Raw genomic sequence first — 19,404 nt, 5'->3', positions numbered from 1 at the left:
AAACAAGCTCGATTGGAATGATCCTTTACCTTCGGATTTGTTGCGTGAGTGGCAAGCGTTTCGGGAAGACTTGGTTAACCTTAAAAGGTTGGCTATTCCTCGATGTACTATGACTAAGCCTGCAAGCAGCTACTCATTACATGGGTTCTGTGATGCTTCGGAGTTAGGTTTTGCGGCAGTGGTTTATTTGCGATCAAGTAACCAAGACGGCTCGGTGTCGGTACACTTGCTCATGGCTAAGAGCAAGGTCGCCCCTCTCAGGACACGTCCCACCATTCCTAAATTGGAGTTGTGTGGAGCCGTGCTACTGGTTAAGCTTCTCAATCATGTGAGTCTTTGTCTTCAAAGATCCGTTGAATTTGAGGAGATAGTTGGATGGACCGACAGTATGATTTCTTTGGCATGGATTAATACATCACCTCATACTCTTCAAGTATACGAGGCTAACAGAGTTTCCCAAATTCAAAATTCTGCGGTTACTATCACCTGGCGACATGTACCTGGCAATTTGAATCCGGCAGACGTCGCTTCACGAGGGTCAACGGCTTCAACGTTACTTTCTCATCCATTGTGGTGGGAACCTGCCTGGCTTACTCAACATGAGTCCGCCTGGCCCTCTCGCGAGGTGGAGAGGCCTTCGGAACTGCCTGGTATTAGATGTTGTGCAGTTACTAAAACGGAATCGGATTCGGAATTTGAGTGGATTTTAGATAAATATAGTTCACTTGATAAATTAATATCGGCTACAGGTTGGATTCGGAGATTTATTCATAATTGTAAAAATAAAAATAATCGGATTTCAAAGCAATATTTAACGGTGACAGAAAGGAAAGAATCCTTACTTTGTTGGGTCAGTTTGATTCAAAAGAAACATTTCGGTTCGGAAATTGAAGCTCTAGGTAACAGCGAGCAGATCAGAGGCAATTTAAGGAGTCTTACTCCATTCGTAGACTCTCGTGGACTGTTGCGCGTTGGCGGTCGGCTCCAAAATGGATCGGATTAGAAGCAAAACATCCCTTGCTTCTGCCAAAATCGGGACATTTCGTAAAACTTTTAATTTTGGATTTGCATTTGAAAAATTGTCATGCGGGACCAAATGCTCTTACGGCTATATTACAACGGAATTTTTGGGTACTTTCAGCTAGGAGAGCTGTCAGGAATGTCACTTTTAAGTGCATTCAATGTTACAAATTGAAAGGCCTGACGACTCAGCCATTGATGGGTAATTTGCCTTGTGATCGCGTTACTTCGGCTAGACCTTTTCAAGGTATCGGTACGGATTTTGCTGGACCTTTCCAGGTCAAAACACATAAGTTACGGAATCCGAAAATCACCAAAGCATACTTATGCGTGTTCGTGTGTCTGGCCACAAAATCGGTTCACCTGGAGTAGGTTTCGGAACTATCTACTGAGGCTTTTATTGCCGCCTTGTCTCGGCTTGTGTCAAGGCGCGGCTTGCCCTCCCTTATTCGGTCGGACTGTGGCACTAATTATAAGGGTGCTGATAATTATTTAAGGGAAGTTTATCGTTTTTTGGAACAAAATCAAAATTATATCGGTCATAATATGTCCAAGCGCGGTATTACTTGGATTTTTGATCCTCCAGCTTGTCCATCATATCGGTCATCCGCTGGATGCTCTACCGGAGTATCCGTTGCAAGATGTGAAGATGAATAGATTAAGTCGGTTTCAGCTGTTACAGCAAATTTCACAAAGTTTTTGGCATCGGTGGCACTTAGAATATCTTCACACTTTGCAACAGCGGGTCAAATGGACGGACTCCACCTCTCCTCCTAAGGAAGGTGATTTAGTTCTGCTGAAAGAGGACAACGTCCCCCCTCTTCAGTGGAATCGCGGTCGGATAATTAAACTCTACCCAGGATCGGATGGTGTGGTCAGATTAGCGGATATTCGGGTTGCAAATGGAGCAACGCTCAAGCGGGCAATAGGTAGGCTATCTAGACTGCCTTTAGACTAATTACAAAAAAAAATCGGTTGTACGTATATACTTGTATACTTATTTATTTGTAAGCAGCGGTTACTGCTTAGGCGGGAGAATGTTCGGTACCGACGAACACTTTAATAATTGTATGTGGGTAGGTTCTTATATTTGTATGTGGGTAGGTTCTTTTATTTTTGACAGTCTACTCAGTCGTTGGCAGCCTCTCGTCGGGTTATCTGCTCTTGTATTTCGGCGCGGTCTCGTTATTCGCAATATTTGTATTTTCGGTTAAATATTACCAGCGGCTATTAGGCATTATATTTGTGTATACGATTATAAGTGGACATGTGATTTTGTGTGTGAGAACCTCAAGATTAAAACGGATTACTCAAGCATCGGGAGGGCCCTCCACGCCGAGCTTTGGACCTTGAACCTTCACGTGAGCAAAAACCTATATAATATTTATTTTATTAAATATATTTATCCAACAAGCAGTAAACAGTAAGAGACTGTCCCCGCCCTGTCGCGGCCTCCGCTCGCAAACAACACAATCTGAGGCAATCTGCCGCACAAATACGACTACACGAGCGCGGGGCAGGGCCGCACTCAGGACGGGGGCGTTTTAGGGCAACGGGGCAAATATAACTGGAATTTCAGGAGTGACTTATCAACTGTACCTTGTGTGCCCCTGTATTTTGTAACTTTTTGGGCGTTAGCAAGCCTTGATATTTGGAATCAACTTAGAGACTTATTAACCGAAAACACAACAAATATTAGTGAAAAAATATGAAAGAAGCATAAAAATGTATGCTTACATTCAACATGAAAAGTTTTTGAAATCAGATTAGTCAGTAAAAAGGTATTAATTCATAATGCATTATGCAATAATATAATATATTATTACATATAATCATACCAAAGCACACATTCTCACAACACACACGCATACATACATACATTCACACTGACACACACCACTCACATATAATGTTCTATTTATTTAGTTAACACAACACCCAGGGACGTGCTGAAAAACAGCGCTGTCACAAAACATCTGTTTACGGCAGCAAATGCTGAGCATGGCACCTTTTGCCGAAAGTCTGTATTTACATATAGGAATAATTATGTTTAGAAATAGGATTAGTACTAGTGATTCTTTCCGCATGTTTGAAAATGTTTCGGCAATAAATATTATTTTCTTTCTTTCTTTCTTTCTTTCTTTCAATGCTCTAAGTTGATAGCCATTTATAAGAACCAATGCCACTCGGAGTTACAAAATACGGGGGCAGGACGGGACGCTTCAGGACTACGGGTTCACGAGTGACTAATCAATTGTACCTTACCTATAGGAGGTTACGTCCAGCTTTATATCTACCCCAGTTGGGAATTGATTCCGGCTTTAAAGCCTGATACTTTGGGACAAAAGTCAGCGTTAATTATAAATATAAAATTTCAAATTACATGTATCATCAGATCATATGCATTATAAATTATTCTAATTATTATGAATTCGTGATAAGAATCGCTTGTTAGCACCAGTTATTTATAATTTAATCGATGTGCAAAAAACATAAAACAAAAATACTCCGCAAATATTCCTCCTAACACTGTTATACTTATTCTTATTACCAAGACAGTCATGCCAGATTTATTACGGATAAAAACTCTTAAATATTAAATCATATTATTTCGAGCATCCCTTGTTCCAAATCCGTCCCCGTCACACAATCCCGGCGGTTTCTTCGAATCCCGCCAATTTTCCAACGGTCATTTTTCATCATTCGCGAGGTCTCCACAGACAACCGTATACAGTATCGGAAAGCTTATAACTACTTATTTACTGGCAAATGGGACGACGTAAACTTGGTAAGAAAATGGAAGTTTAGATTGTTTCTTTATGAGGCGCCGTGGGTGTTATTTTGTTATTTGGATAACGTATTGGCGCGGGATCGCTGGCCGGGATAGGCTTCGCTGCTGGGAAGTTGGTAATACGAGTCAGAGTGTACGAATTGATACTTATAAAATAAGTTTACTTTTCTTACACAAAAATTTTAAATTCTAAATTTTCTTACACAGGATCGTTTCTGTAGCATCTTTACAAAACCGCTCGCGGAAATCATGTCAGGTCATTTATTACAGAATTACGATTCATAGAAATTAGGTACCTACGTTAAATATAACCTTGTGAAATATTAATAGAAATTATAATAACTTTTTTGCTGTGTTACATAATTCATTTTCTTATTATTTAATTTCATTTATTATTATGCTATAACCTAAATGCGTAATAATTAAACAACATCCAATCCACACAGCACCCACGACATCAACACTCAAACGAAACCATAAATGTAAACGATAATAAATAACAGTATCTATTTCCGACAAACCGATACATTTTATTCCTTTACCCTTACAAATAAGGCTGCTCGAAATAGCCTATTTGTATCGCCCCGCATCTAACATACTTCGATATCTTCCAATAATCGAGGCTGTATTTATTTAATGCCATCATATAGATTTTCTCAACCAATATTATCGAGTGAAAATATAGTGAGGAATAATATTTATGATATTTTTTAGTGTACGATTATGAGAGATGCATGATATAGGTGATTGTAAGGAGTTACATGTAGTGAATGTGTCCGGTATCAAGGCATGGAGTTATTTACTCAAAAACGGCAAGACACTTCTAATTATTATTATTTTCAACTGAAAGCTACACTCATCATCAGCCAATAATCATCCACTGCTGGACATAGGCCTCTCCCAAGGAGCGCCACAACACTCGGTCCTCGGCCATCTCATCCAACCACTACCCGCCACCCGCCTAAGGTCGTCAGTCCAGCGGGCAGGAGGGCGTCCCACGCTGCATTTGCCTGTTCGTGGTCTCCACTCGAGAACTCGTCTACCCCAAAGGTTATCGGTTCTTCGGCAGATATGACCAGCCCACTGCCACTTCAGCTTGCATATTTTGACAGCTATGTCGGTAAGAGCTAAAGCTACACTCACGAGCTATGAAAAAGTTCCACTCATAAAATGCCAACTTAAAAAAAAACGGTTTACCTGTTTAGGAGTAATTTGGTTCTACTGTCAATTTTTTCATTGCTCGTGAGTGTACGTACATTGCTTTAGAATGCCCTTGTTTTATATATTTATCCGAAATGGACTTAACCGATTGCATTCAAGGTTAAATCAGGCTATAAATAAATTAATACGGCGGATTTCTATCAGCAAAATAGGCATTGCCAGATCAATGTACCCGACAACAGGAAATCAGTTATAAAATTTGACCCTGTGTAAAATATTTCATAGGAAAGTCCCTCCATGTATAACAAAGAGGAAAAACATCTTTTTAAAAGGACACATATTAAATTTCAACAAGCAATAACGACTGAAAATACTATGATTTATCATAAAAAGCGTTATATTTGTCCACCTTTTTACCGATTACTTTAGCGTTTACAAACGTTTTTATACAAATGATAAGTGTAATGGACCAAATCACCGCTAAAAGTGAATAAATAATGCATTGAAAGAAAACGAATGTTCTTTACAGACCAACTTCAATCAAAACATCTAAACTAATGCCTCCCGTCCGTCAAGTGAAACCCAGTCTATCTCTTTATGTTTATATAAATAATTTATTTTCAGTTATTTTTATTTTTTCTATGTACAATGATTGTCTTTTTTATGACCATTTATTGAGTAAAGCTAAGACCAGGACAGAACAATCGAGTTTAAGTTTTAGAGAGATACAGCAGCATGATTTTATCTCCAACAAACTTTATAATATGTACCTAAAACAAACGGTAAATGTACTAGCAATCCAGCACCACACCTACCGGCAGTTCTGAAATTACAACGTATAATAATCAAATCCATATTTGCGCGTTACCGGGGGCGGGGCTATATCATCTCCATAATTTTCTTTTCCAATCCAACTTCATTTGTGGAACGCGGTATGAAATTTAAATTTGGAAGCATCAGCGGGCGCGTTTCAAATTGTGAATTAGACTCTATTCATTCTCCTAACAGTCCTGTGAATTCAAATTTGTTATGCGGCTTGTGACTCGTATTACTAACATATAGGGGCGGTTTCTAGACTGCAGTCGGCGTTGGTGAAGGGTCAAGTGTCGATGAATGCACAGCTGGAGCCGCGGGCGCGCTTGTTAGCTAGTTTTTACAGAAACCCCTTTTGTGGGGCAAATTGTATCATTGCAGCAATTGCGGTTTGCAGAGGAAGCTTAGATTTTATTCGCGGAATGTTATATGCTCACGGGAATGCTAATTTAGCGGGTTGCAGTTGAAGAACATTTTACCAGCGGAATAGCTAGTAAAATTCTGCAACTCATTAAATAGCTAACAGTTACATTTGGCGTGTTGCAACCCTCAAAAGTATCACACTCGACAAGCGTTCATTAGCGAAAAAAACAGATGGCCGCACAACAAAAGCGATAAAAAATAAAACGTCCGACAGTTATTTTTCGGTAGTGCATTGTGTACATTACACAACAAATAGCTGGCAGGTTAGAACAAAGCGCCCGGGGCGGGGGCCGTTCGTTTTCCAAATTCAAATAATAGTGTAACGAGCTCGCTGTCGGCGGGGAAATATTCGCGCCATGCGTGAACCCGATCTGTGGCCACGTTTGAATAATATTAGATAAAAACGATTGTCTATTTATTTCAAGTACATTTTATTCGTTTTCAGTGTAAGTACTGCATATAAATGTATTTGCAGAGTGCCAGACAAATGTAAGTTTTTCTCAATGACTACATAGATTCTATACTTATTTAATTCTCTCTCTCTCTCTCAGCCTTCTGTAGTCCACTGTTGGACATAGGCCTCTCCTAACGATCGCCACCCCAAACGGTCACCCGCCATCTGCATCCAGCGGCTTCCCGCTACCTTCCGCAGATCATCAGACCAACGGGTTGGGGGGCGACCGACACGCCGTTTGCCGACACGGGGTCTCCACTCCAGAACCTTTCTACTCCAGCGGTCGTCGGCTCTGCGGGCTACGTGGCCAGCCCATTGCCACTTCAGCGTGCTAATCCTTTTGGCTATGTCGGTAACTTTAGTTCTCCTGCGGATTTCTTCATTACGAATTCTATCTCGCAGGGACACGCCTAACATAGCCCTTTCCATAGCACGCTGAGCAACTCTGAGCTTGTGGATAAGCCCTTTGGTGAAGCACCACGTCTCGGCTCCGTAAGTCATCACTGGCAACACGCACTGATTGAAAACTTTTGTTTTCAGACACTGAGGTATGTTTTCAGTGAAGATGTGTCGTAATTTCCCGAACGCTGCCCATCCGAGTTGGATTCTACGAGCTACCTCTTTATCGAAGTTGGATTTACCTAATCGGATCACTTGTCCTAGGTAGGGATACTGATCGACAACTTCGATGGTGACACCTCCTACAGTTACGGGCGATGATGAAACATGTTCGTTCGACATGACCTTTGTCTTGTCCATGTTCATTTTCAGCCCAACTTGTTTAGAGGCATCATTGAGGTCTGTGAGCATTTCGCCTAACTCCTCCAGCGTTTCCGCCATAATCACTATGTCATCAGCAAATCGTAGATGAGAGATATATTCGCCATTGACGTTAATGCCCAGTCTTTTCCACTCTACAAGCTTAAAAACATCTTCCAGTGCACAGGTGAACAGTTTCGGAGAAATAACATCTCCCTGTCTCACGCCCCTTTGCAACTGGATCGGTTTTGTGCTATGTTCGTGTAATCGAACTGACATTGTGGCAGCATTGTACATACATCTCAACACCTCGATATAGCGATAGTCTATATGGCACCGCTGAAGGGATTGAAGCATCGCCCAGAGCTCAATAGAATCAAAGGCTTTCTCATAGTCCACAAACGCTAGACATAAAGGTAGATTATACTCCTCGGTCTTCTGTATAACCTGCCGAAGCGTGTGTATATGATCTATGGTACTATAGCCTTTTCGGAACCCGGCTTGTTCGGGTGGCTGGAAGTCGTCGAGTCTTTGCTCGAGACGATTCGTAATAACCCTCGAAAACAGCTTGTACACATGGCTCAGAAGTGCAATGGGTCTATAATTCTTCAATAGGGCTTTGTTGCCTTTCTTGAAGAACAAAGTCACTACACTTCTGCTCCATGCCTCCGGGCTTGTGACTTCGAGTATGACGGAATTAAACAGCCTCCGAAGTGCTATTAAAATCGGTCTACCGCCGGCTTTCAGAAGTTCTGTCGTTATTCCATCATCTCCCGGAGCTTTGTTATTTTTTAGCTTATTTAATTCACACTTTTATATTTCATCACTATATGTCCCTATACTAGACAATTATTAAACTCCTTTCAAAATAAACAGACTAACTAAACAAACGACCAAAGAAGCTTATAAATACAATCCAAACATCCCTGAACAATTACAGTACTCAAATACGATTATCGCAATCAAACTTTTTGTCACGAATACTAGTCGGATTACTGGCCGGTTCAGCGGCTAACATGCGGTTCCAAATTCAAACCGAGCGTGTAATTTTTAAATTTGGAATCGCACGCCATATGCGCCGCCCGAGGCGCCCAGTCGACGCGCCGTGTTCTAAAATCGGGGTGACCAGCTCAAAACAACTGAAGATCGTGAAAATGTTGCAAGCAGAAGACAATAAAACGACTATAAATTACAAAAAATATATACATTGTGTAATTTACCTATTCATTATTATGCATATGATGCAACGTACAATCAAGATAGAGTTAGTAGCGCATTTGCTTTCACTATCAGTGAATTACAACATGAGCTAAGTAAAATTTCTGCTCTAAGGTCTCAGACTTCATATTTATCACATTGATTATAAACCGAATACCGAATATTGCAACATTCGAAAGCTGGCAACATTAAAAGAAACGTAAATATATTCATACGGTGGGGTGTGCATTATTCTCTCGATGTTATTATCCGATCCCGCAACCCCATTCTAACGGGTTTACTACCGTTCTATGATGCCCTGGTACTTGTGGTAATATTTGGTAAATATTAACATACTTCAAAAAAGGAGGAGGTCTCAATTCATCAATATAATATTCCAGGCCTTTCTCTTGTTAATAATAGAATGATAAAATGTTAATCACTGTCTAAGTAGGGACTCTGCTTAGTGCGTTAATTTTATGTTTGTTTAAGGAGATGATCACGAGCCATAAAGTAATAAATATAATAATAATAAAATCATTGATTTATCTTTGACCGTTGAACGTTAGCTACGCGCTTCGTAGTATGCTACGACGATGCTACGCGACCTGCTACGACAATCCGTAGCAATATTAGGTCGTAGCACTCGTAGCCGTAGCATAAAATAAACTAATACCTTATTAGAAAGTTCATCATCCTCAGAGGTATACATTAATGTATTTTTATAAGTACTTGGTACACATACATTCCTGAATAATCACGCATATCAATAACCTATTTGCACATGTATTCAATTGCATTTATACACTTATAATAATAATAAATAATAAAATAATAAATAAAATCTTTATTTCAAAAAAAGGGTACATATTGTCTTAAGATTATTTTTTTAACTAGTAATTTTTGTAAATACATTTTAGATTATAATGGCCGCTTCCGTCACCTATACTAGGATAACCTGTGTTATAGGCGACGGTCCTTTCCATTAAAAACAATTGTAACTTGGAACTATTGTTAATGTTATATGAGTGTGTACACACCTAAATCTAAACAAAGACAAATATGGAACTTAAAATAAACAAGTAAAATATAATTTACAATAGTTACTTACTAACTGTTTAACTTTATTTAACAATTGCAAGCAGGTTTTCAGTTTCAACATAAGACAGTGATTTTAGGTAATGACTTAACAATATTTTACAATTATGAGTAGTGGTTGAATACATGCAAATTTTTTTATTTATCTTATTATATAAAAAACTTCCCAAAAAACAGAAAAACCTCTGAGCAAACTGAGTCCTAAATCCTGAGATAGTAAATATGTTATAATTTCGGCGTACTAGTTGGCCTACACTTCGATCAGATAGACACTTGTGTTTGCGAAGTATTACCTGAACAATAAAAAGCTGTCGAACAGTTAACACATCCGCAACCTGATACAGATCTACTGTAGGAAAACGATATGGCTTACATAAGCTTATTTTAAGCACAGCACGTTGTGCTCGTTCTAGCTCAAGAAGATCTGTCTTCGCGGCACCACCCCAGACCAGAACACAATAAGAAATTATGGACTGACATAATGTATAATAGAGCATTTTTAATATATTTGAACTAGCTACATGCCGAATATTTTTGAAGACCGAAATGAGTTTTCTTACTCTTGATGTCATCATAGTGATATGTTCTTTAAAATTAAGTTGATTATCAATAATGACACCCAGATACTTTATACTATTTGCTCTAAGTAATTCTTCACAGTTGCACTCTAAAGGGTCTGTACTACTAAGGCATAGAGAACTATGTGCCTTTAGACTTAGAGCATCGGTAACCGGGTTTGATATAAAACGCTCTGTAGAATTCGAACCCAGCGTTTGGGTGAATAAGTGAACCATACAAATATTTTAAATATCAATCATCAACCACCCAAGAATTCCAAAACACTCGTTAAAGAAAAACATTTCCTCGAAAAAGCCTTTTCTCTTCTCGCTACGCCCGCGGGAAGAGCTAGTATCGCATACAAATTAATGTAACAATTGAAATAATTACGCAAAGAGCACAATAGATCTACAAGTCATTAAATCCACTCGCCCAGCGCCGCCCAGCGTTTACCGCCATTAATAAAATACACACACAGATACACAAACTCATTAATTTACACAGAACCTATTTTATTCCTTTAACTCCACTCATGAGGCATTAAGCTAGAGCTCCTAATAGCCGGCAATATTGCAGGGCCACTTTTGAAATCGATTTGAATCTCAATGAAATTATAAAGTACTAACTGTAGCCTAGGTCCACCAACCCGCACTAGGCCAGCGAGGTGGACTAGGCCTACAACCCTTCCTTCATTGGAAGGAGACCTGTGCCTCAGCAGTTGGAACTTGATGGGTCGTGATGATGATGATGAGCTGTGGCCTGCCTTCTCTGTTTCACCTTAAAAGGTTTTCCCGTAGAATTTACGGGATAAAAAGTGCGCAGGTAAACTGGGGTGTCAGTTTCCCACATCCCAAAGCAATTTTTCCGTGTAAGAGTAACATTCTTTCATCCATCAATACTAACAAACTGTCCCATTTGTATAACATATTAATAGAATATTACTATACATGTAAATATAAAAATTTAAGTGAAAAATAGCGATTAACTCAAATAATACTAATTCTCGAAATCCAAAACCGCCCACCAGTTTCAACAGTACGTCCTCTACAGTACAGTGCACGGAAGAAGAACTCCCATAATACGGCAAGTAAACGAATATGTGAGGAAATGGCCGCACCCGCCAGCAGATGTGATTGCGAGGGCCGCGGCACACGGGGGGAGATGTGACTGGGCCTATGTCCATAAAACTTATGAGTTTATAAGAGAACTAGCTTTGCTTTGCTTCGCCTTTATAGCTTTCCCGTGGGAATACCGCGATAAATACAATTAAGGGTATCGGCTAACTCCATACCTAAATTTCGTTAAAATCGGTTCAGCGGTTTTGACGTGAAGAAGTAACATACACAATTACACACACACATACCCACAAACTTTCACCTTTATAATATTAGGTGGATTATTTTTTTATGCTTCATAGCGTGTCGGTAACTAACTCTGTATGTTTTCATGGTGAAAGTATTAACCTGAATGAGACATTTTGCCTAATTTTATTTATAATAACTATAGGCTCTCCAACAGTGTACGCAGTTACGCACACCACTTCCACCATCAAAACTGTTCCATCCTTGCACGGAAACAGGCAATCATTAATCCAGACTCGAGCCCCCCCTCGTAAATCACTGGCACAATGGACGGAGGAAGTTCTTAAGAAGAAAAACTATAGGTCATATCCTTCCGTTGCGCCAGCCAATCGGAAGGGAGCATTCGCCCCCACTAGAAGGGGTTATTTGGTTAGGCCGAGGGCGATTTTTCTGTTATGTTGGCACGACTGATTCGGCTGAGTGATGCGGCATGGAATAGCTGGAGCGGAATTGAATTGGATGTTGGTGTCTTCGGGAAAGGATACAGAGAATGGAATCAGGATTTACTTAATAGATTGTTTTATATGAATGTTAATGTAAAAAGTATTGAGTAGGTAAATAGGACACAAACCAGGCTGTTTCCAGTAGCCAGCTTCATTTCTTTGTTGTAATTTTAAATTTGACCAAAGTTTGATACCGCCCAACGCATCCGTCTTATTATAAAGAGAGCATTTTTTATTATAACTAGTGAGTTATAACTGCATTAAAGCTAGGCTTTTTACAATTATACATAGAAGTCATCCTAATCTAAATATCCTATCCTGTATAACTTTGAATAACGTACACGCACAGTGATACATAACAATATATCAGCAATAATAGCCCACAAGTAAATAAATAAATAAACACAAACATTTAAACAGATTTATTCCTACACATTACTTCCAGTAGCTCTTACCCATTCACAATCCACTGTCCCATGACTTAAATCACCATTTACTTATATCACTACACGGTAAGGTCTAATTTTGTGCACCACGGTGTCTGTTTAGGGGACTGCAGTAAATTGAATGGTGGATAAGTGCGGCCATTCGGTGTAGTCCTCCGGTTGTTACAAGTGTTTTATTTACTTTAATGGTTCACAAGATTACTAATGTTCGACCTAAATGTGTAGTTTAGAAATGGGGTGTGTGGCTTTCTATTGGATTGCTGTGGTTGTGTAATCGGCTGGCTATATGCAATATTCGTTGTAGCCGCTTGCAATCACGCAAGCTGTTTAAACACATCAACAGCAGGTAAATAAACAACTAAAGGAGGCATGTTCTTCGTTTATGTTGACGTTTGATATCTAGAGAAACTAGATCATAAGTCCGTATTCGCCCAATGCTGGACATAGACTTCTGTCAAGGAGCAGCACAACACTCTGTTCTTAGCCCTCCTCAACCATACACCTCTGGCTACTAGTCTGAAATCTTTGGTCTAACTGGCCGAAGGGCGTCCAACACTAAGCTTGCCTGATAACCGATTGAATCCCGTGAAATCATAATTTAAAATATATGTAAATTAACTTATTTTAATTCTTCTTCAAAACATGTCGGTGACAAACACTACAGCTGGTTCTAGCCTTTATTATCACGATGACAGAAAGCCAGTCAGATTGTCATTCGCTGAGTACCTACCGGCTTTAATTGAAAACTAATAACCTAAACAACTATCCCCCAACATTTTTAACTCAGTCCCTATTAACGGAGATCAAAAAGACGCATACAATATTAACGAGTCATCATTCGGGTAGGTTGGTAGAGCGGCACTCGAAAACAAATTACTACAGAATTGACGCCGCCTACCCATTAAGGCGGGGAGAAAAAGTGAGTAAGAAAAAATTTAAGGGTTAGCGCACATTGGGCGAAGAAAATATGCCGCAATATGGTGCTATTTAAGGTAGTATCGGATGACACGACCTAATTTCAATAATTATTTTAAAATACAGCAACTATGCCTACGATTTTAATATGACTAAGTTTAATAAGGAAGGATATAGATTCGGTACGCTTAAGTAATTCAAAATATACGAGAATTTAAACAAAATATAAATTTAAAAATACACAGTACGAACACGCAGGTACCTACTATTCTTTTATGAAGTTGGTGCGGTTATAATAAACTAATCCGAAGCATGGTTATAATAAACAACCAACTTGTAAGTAGATAATTAAAATCTATAAAACTAAAACTGCCCAGTGAGCGTCGCACTTAACCCTACCCTTCTTCGCAAATTCTTCAGACTTTTTAATAGATTCTGCCGCAACCCTTCTTTTGTGATTACTTATTACTTATTGTATTTCAGTCATTACAGCGGGCGGCGGGCCGGCGAGGGGCGCGCCAATATTGACACTGTCCTGCTCTCGCTTAATGGCGAATTAAAAATCACAACTTGAAAAATATGGGGTGGGGTTTTATCAGTGTGCTTCGCGTTGCAAAGTAAGGCCGTATCGGTGACAAACACTTATTTATTTATGAACACTTTATTGTACATTATGAAGTTACAATAAAAAAGGAGAAGAACATTAAAAGAAAACTAACAATGTACAAAATCGGGCTTACTGCCAAAAAGCAATTTCTTCACTACACTAGAGCTGGTTTAGTACTATACTAGCGTCACTCACTGACTACCTGAAGTACGTCCGAGCTATAAGTACAGTGGATACGTCACTCCGGGAGGCATCTTTCGTGCACGCCTTTATTATGGTGTGTACATTCAATTGCCAACGGGAAGACCACTGATAAATTTCCCCCTGTATAACCAGATGTTTTCACTGACTTTGTCCCGTGATTGGCGGGTTGCTTAATGTTAATGTGCTTTTGTTTGGATGAGTTTTGCTTGTTTTAAAATTGACCTGAGGTAATTAGGAAGCGAATTTGTCAAAAACTCAGAAAATACGGAAAATATAAATCTGAGTTTGAGTTGTCGCTTTGTTTAGATTTAGATATTAAAGAAATTATTTGATTCCTTTCCCATCATTAAGAAAATATGGACAAACAATAAAAAATATGCATTGCTTTCAATGGGGAAGAAAACCAAGTGAAAATTTGACAGCACTATCGCGTGTGCCTTTCTGGTTCTGACCAATCGGGGAGAAAAAATTGCAACTGAACCAACCAATTAGAACTGGGGAATCAGGCACAGTCGCTTAATGCGCCATCTGTAATTAGCTTTTAGTTTTTCTCCCCACTATTAACAGACCATCTCATCTAAAAAAACCACAAGAAACCCACCCCCAAACCACACGTGCGAAAACCAAACCGCGACCTACCCCAAGCGTAGAATCTCGTCAAAAAACTCGGCAACATACAAGCTAAGTCCATAAACTGGTCAAAAATTAAGTCTTTGCTCGCGGAGTGGGCAGCACAAAGGCCGGCCGTCGTTAGCTGCTGAATGGCGCGTAGATTGCAGTTTACTGTCTGATGGAATATATTAGCGGAGCGCAGTAATGCACTGCGACGGGTAGCAGGAACGTGTGGTTTTGATACTTAGGGCCTTACCACAAAAACTTAGACAGTATTTAACTGGTGTTTGCGCTGTCAAACGCCTACAAAATCTGTCAAAGTGCGTTTTAAACACTTGTTTTGTGGTAGTACAGTGTTTAGTCTATAGCGTAAAATAATGGCAGCCCGGTGTCGGTCTTGCGTTCTCAACATTAAAACAATCTTAACTTCTCATCAAAAGCGTTTTTACGTAAAGTTAAAATACAAATATGTTCAGCTAGGTAATGCTTATTTTGAGAACCTAGAAACAAGAGCATAATGGCTTCAGGGTGCTGGGACTGAACTGCTTCTGTGTGCATTCCAGTGTAATGCTTACAATCCGCGACTCTGACGAACGAAACATATGAATATTGTCTACCGTAGTCTGTCGTCGCGTCTATTCGCCATACTGTCGCGGTCGCGTGTCGCCTAGTGTACACCAAAACTTAATAAGGGCGTTATCTAATAAATCATTTTCATTCTGACAACACGGCTACAGTATCTGCGTTACTGCAAATTAGATATACAAATTTAAATAACCAAAGTATCAAACGTGTTTGAGCGCAGTGCAGAGCTCTCTACGAATCTCGCTAATTAAAACTGTGTTTGCTAATCCGCATCGCGTATTGTGCCGGCGTGAAAGCGCCCAGCCGGAGCGTTCTTGCCAAAGATTATGTGGACGTACGCAGATGTGACACTAAACTATAGATAGGGTGTATTCATCGTTTATTATAGATGTGTCGGTACGATAAAGTCTACACATTCCAAAAGTCGGCCCATTCGGCCGTTCGTCATTATTTACACCACTATAGCATTGGATACTATTACCTCATTGATGATACTCGTAGTATTTTAATCATCAGTGGACTATAAAAAAGTTTCCAGTATTAAAAAGTTCGTGACACTTCTGACATGTCATGGACACATTGGACACTGCATTCATAATTATTATGATAATATTTCTTCACATCTTTACCCTGTCCCGTCTACGTGCATCTAATCTATGCCTATCGCTCGTCTCTCATGCAAGCGCCTGTGTAAAGAAAATGATTAACAGAGCGCCCAGATTGAAATGTCATAGCATTCATAGCTAAGTGAGCTGGATCTGAACTGAATCTGTGCCCTTTTTCTGTAAACGAGACCTTTCGAGGTGAAAAACTGGTGAATCAGAAGTGGGATAGGTTGTTTTTTAAAGGAAATAGGAGGTGAATCGGTTTTTCAGAAGTGGGATGGGTTGTTTTTTAAAGGAAATGGGGAAGTGTGTCGTTTTATATTCACCTTGTAATGTGTGGGCGGCCTATTTGAGAGAGGGTTTACACTTTTACAAGCTGCTGATGACGTAAGCGGAAGCAGGTCACGCCACTTGATGAACAAGTTTGTTTCACCCATGGCTGTATTGCCTACTGTACGCACGCTTATAAAGATGCTGTAAGAAAATGGTAGGCTGGCATTTATCCGAACGGGTACAGTGTAATCCAAGTAACTTAAGCATTTTCTTGTGTACTTTTTCTGTTATATGTATAGGTTATGTGGAGAGGAACATTAATTATTTTCCTCACTGAAGGTATCTCAAGGCACATCTAGCTTCTAGATGCGAAACGGCGATACGGCTCGCGACCTATTACATCAGTACAAATGAACAGCGAAAACTAGGTGAATCGCTTGTGAGTGACCTCTGACAACCCCTTCAGGGATTACAGTCGTGACTCGTGAGCATATGTTTGTACCTATGTATGTAAGGCACCTACTATTGATAATATTATCTGTAGTATTTCAAGTTACGTGAATCGTACTAAATATTAAGTAATATTATCATAAATGAACTTACTTGCGGCGCCACTCTCTCCACCTCCTTGGGCTTAAGTCTCTGCAGGTGGTTGGGGAGGCGCGGCGGCTGCGGCTTGCTCGCTTCTTCCTTCTTGGAGCGGTCCACTTGGCTGCACGTCATGTTTTTGGACTGTGGAGTGGTGGGGTTAATGTAGTGACGTTCTTAGAAGTTGACTTTGTCTTCAAAGTTTAAGAGATATCATCAATGATAGATATTTATTACCTAAACTAGCTGTTCCCACAAGCTTCGCCTTAACAAGTTTTCCCGTGGGAATACCGGGATAAAAGTAGTCTACGTGTTAATACAGGGTGTCAGCTAACGTCATACCAAATTACTTCAAAATCGGTTCAGCCGTAGCCGTTTTGACTTAAAGAAGTAACAAACGTACACACATACTCACAAAATTTTGCATTTATGATATTAATATTAATACATTTATTTCACACACACACGGAAAAAAACACAAAAAAAAAACACGCACTCACGCCTTGTACTAATGTACTCCCTTGCGGGGTAGGCAGAGGTGCATTGCTGCACCCACTTTTCGCCAGAGTGTTATGTTAGTCCCAATGTAATAGGGGGCGGGCCTATTGCCATTTTACGGGCACATCCAAGACCCGAGAACAAATATCTGTGTTTAAACAAATATCTGCCCCAGCCGGGAATCGAACCCGGGACCATCGACTCAGTAGTCAGGTCACTAACCACTACGCCATTCGGTCGTCAATTATATTGTCGTCGGTATATATTGGTAGTATAAAAGCTGTGTTACATTGTGACACTATTACTATCACAATTGTTTGATCAAATATTGATTCTCAATAACAAAATTCTGATTTAAATACGTGGGTAAGTTAAAATGAATGTTACGAGTATTACCATGGCCTCGGCCCGTCGTATCATCTCCAGCTGTTGCTCCCGGGCGATGGCCTGGCGCACGGCGGGCGGCGGCCGCGCCGCGTCCTCGTTACCTGCACAACAAGCATTAGCATTATCAACAACTAGCTGTTCCCGCGCGCTTCGCTTCGCCTTTACCGTGGGACTTCCGGGATAAAAAGTAGCCTATGTTCTTTCTCAGGGTCTAGACCATATGTATACCAAATTTCATTCAAATCCGTTCAGTAGTTTTGGCGTGAAAGAGTAAAAGACAGACAGACAGACAGACAGACACAGTTACTTTCGCATTTATAATATTAGTTAGGAAGTTAGGATTAGGATAGTCTAGAAATTTAGAATCGTATTAGTTTAAAACTGTAGGCGACACTGTTGGGTGTAAGGACCTATAGATTCGGACAGTATACAATAGAAAGATACAATGAATTCATTGAATTCTATGCGAGATTTCATTGGGCAATTTCTCGGCGGGGCGAGATCGCAGCGAGCACATAACAATATCGCCACGTGTTAACTATCAAGTCCTGTAATCCAATTCTATTAGAGCCATATCCCACTGGCGACTACATTCGGCGATTTCTCGGCGGAGCTCGCGACGATATTGTCGCGAATTATTCACCGCCATTTAGGTGGCATATGGAAGGCCGGTAACTCTACCATTCCTTACCAAAGGCTCCATGCTATTAGGTACTTAGTCTCGCTGTGAGGTCGCTGCAAGGAGAATGTGATATAGTGACATATATGTTACCAAAGAATGCCAGTCTATATTGTAACGTAGCGCCTTAGGGGCGGCTAGCTCAGGGGGTGCTACGCTAACATAAATGAACCTAATGACTGATCATTTGGGTTACCTATCTGAGTGGAGTTTGGATTGAAACAACTGATTTGGTTTTACGAATACAACGAGGATAAAATCTTTGACTTTTATTTATATATATAATGCTTAACCAACAACACGATATAATTACAACATACGGCCCAGACTATGAATACGACCAAGAACCGATAATCTAGTTTTATTGACAATGGACAACATTTCAAAAAACTAAAGCTGCTATAAATCGAAAACCATTTCGAGATTTAGCTCTCAAGGCCACAAAAAAAATGTTTTTGTATTTTTTGGATGTATCATTTTCGAGAAAATCATAAAATAGTAAAAAAGTGCTGATGACGTCATGCATCAGGTGCGATGCATTTTGATGATCGAAGCCTATAGATTTAAAAACAAAGTAACTGTCACTTTCATTTTTGATTGACGTTGACGTTTTATCGAGTCGTTGTTGTTTATTTGGGTCATTTTCATAAATTCTGTTCTGACACTTTCCGACTATTTTTTTTTAATTTATCATATAAAATGGTAAGTACTTATTTAGAGATGACCTCTATTTAATATGTCCCAGAGCATGCCACCGCCTACATAGCTGAAAAAATGCTTCTGCTTATTTTTTTACATGATAAGTACCTACTTTGTATCATCTGAAATATCAATGTCATTTGAAAATGACCCATTTGTTGGTTGGCATGTAAACAAAGTTTAAATGTCACTTGTCAGTGTCATTTATGTTTTTTTTCGAGACTAAGG

At 39.7% G+C, this 19,404-nt stretch overlaps 1 protein-coding gene across 1 annotated transcript in view; it reads right to left on the bottom strand.

Moving 5' to 3' along the window:
• Nucleotides 1-19,404, bottom strand: part of LOC105383469 (chromosome transmission fidelity protein 18 homolog) — a 50,649-nt gene that overhangs the window by 13,536 nt on the left and 17,709 nt on the right. The window contains exons 14-15 of the mRNA XM_048622745.1: nt 17,808-17,899; nt 16,929-17,057 (exon numbers count right to left, since the gene is read on the bottom strand). Coding sequence (XP_048478702.1) covers nt 16,929-17,057; nt 17,808-17,899 — 221 coding nt within the window. The remainder of the gene's footprint in view (nt 1-16,928; nt 17,058-17,807; nt 17,900-19,404) is intronic.

Source organism: Plutella xylostella, chromosome 3, assembly GCF_932276165.1.
Source record: "Plutella xylostella chromosome 3, ilPluXylo3.1, whole genome shotgun sequence".
Taxonomy (NCBI): Eukaryota; Metazoa; Arthropoda; class Insecta; order Lepidoptera; family Plutellidae; genus Plutella; species Plutella xylostella.
Note: the sequence above shows the minus strand (reverse complement) of the source record. Positions and strands in the feature narration are given on the sequence as shown.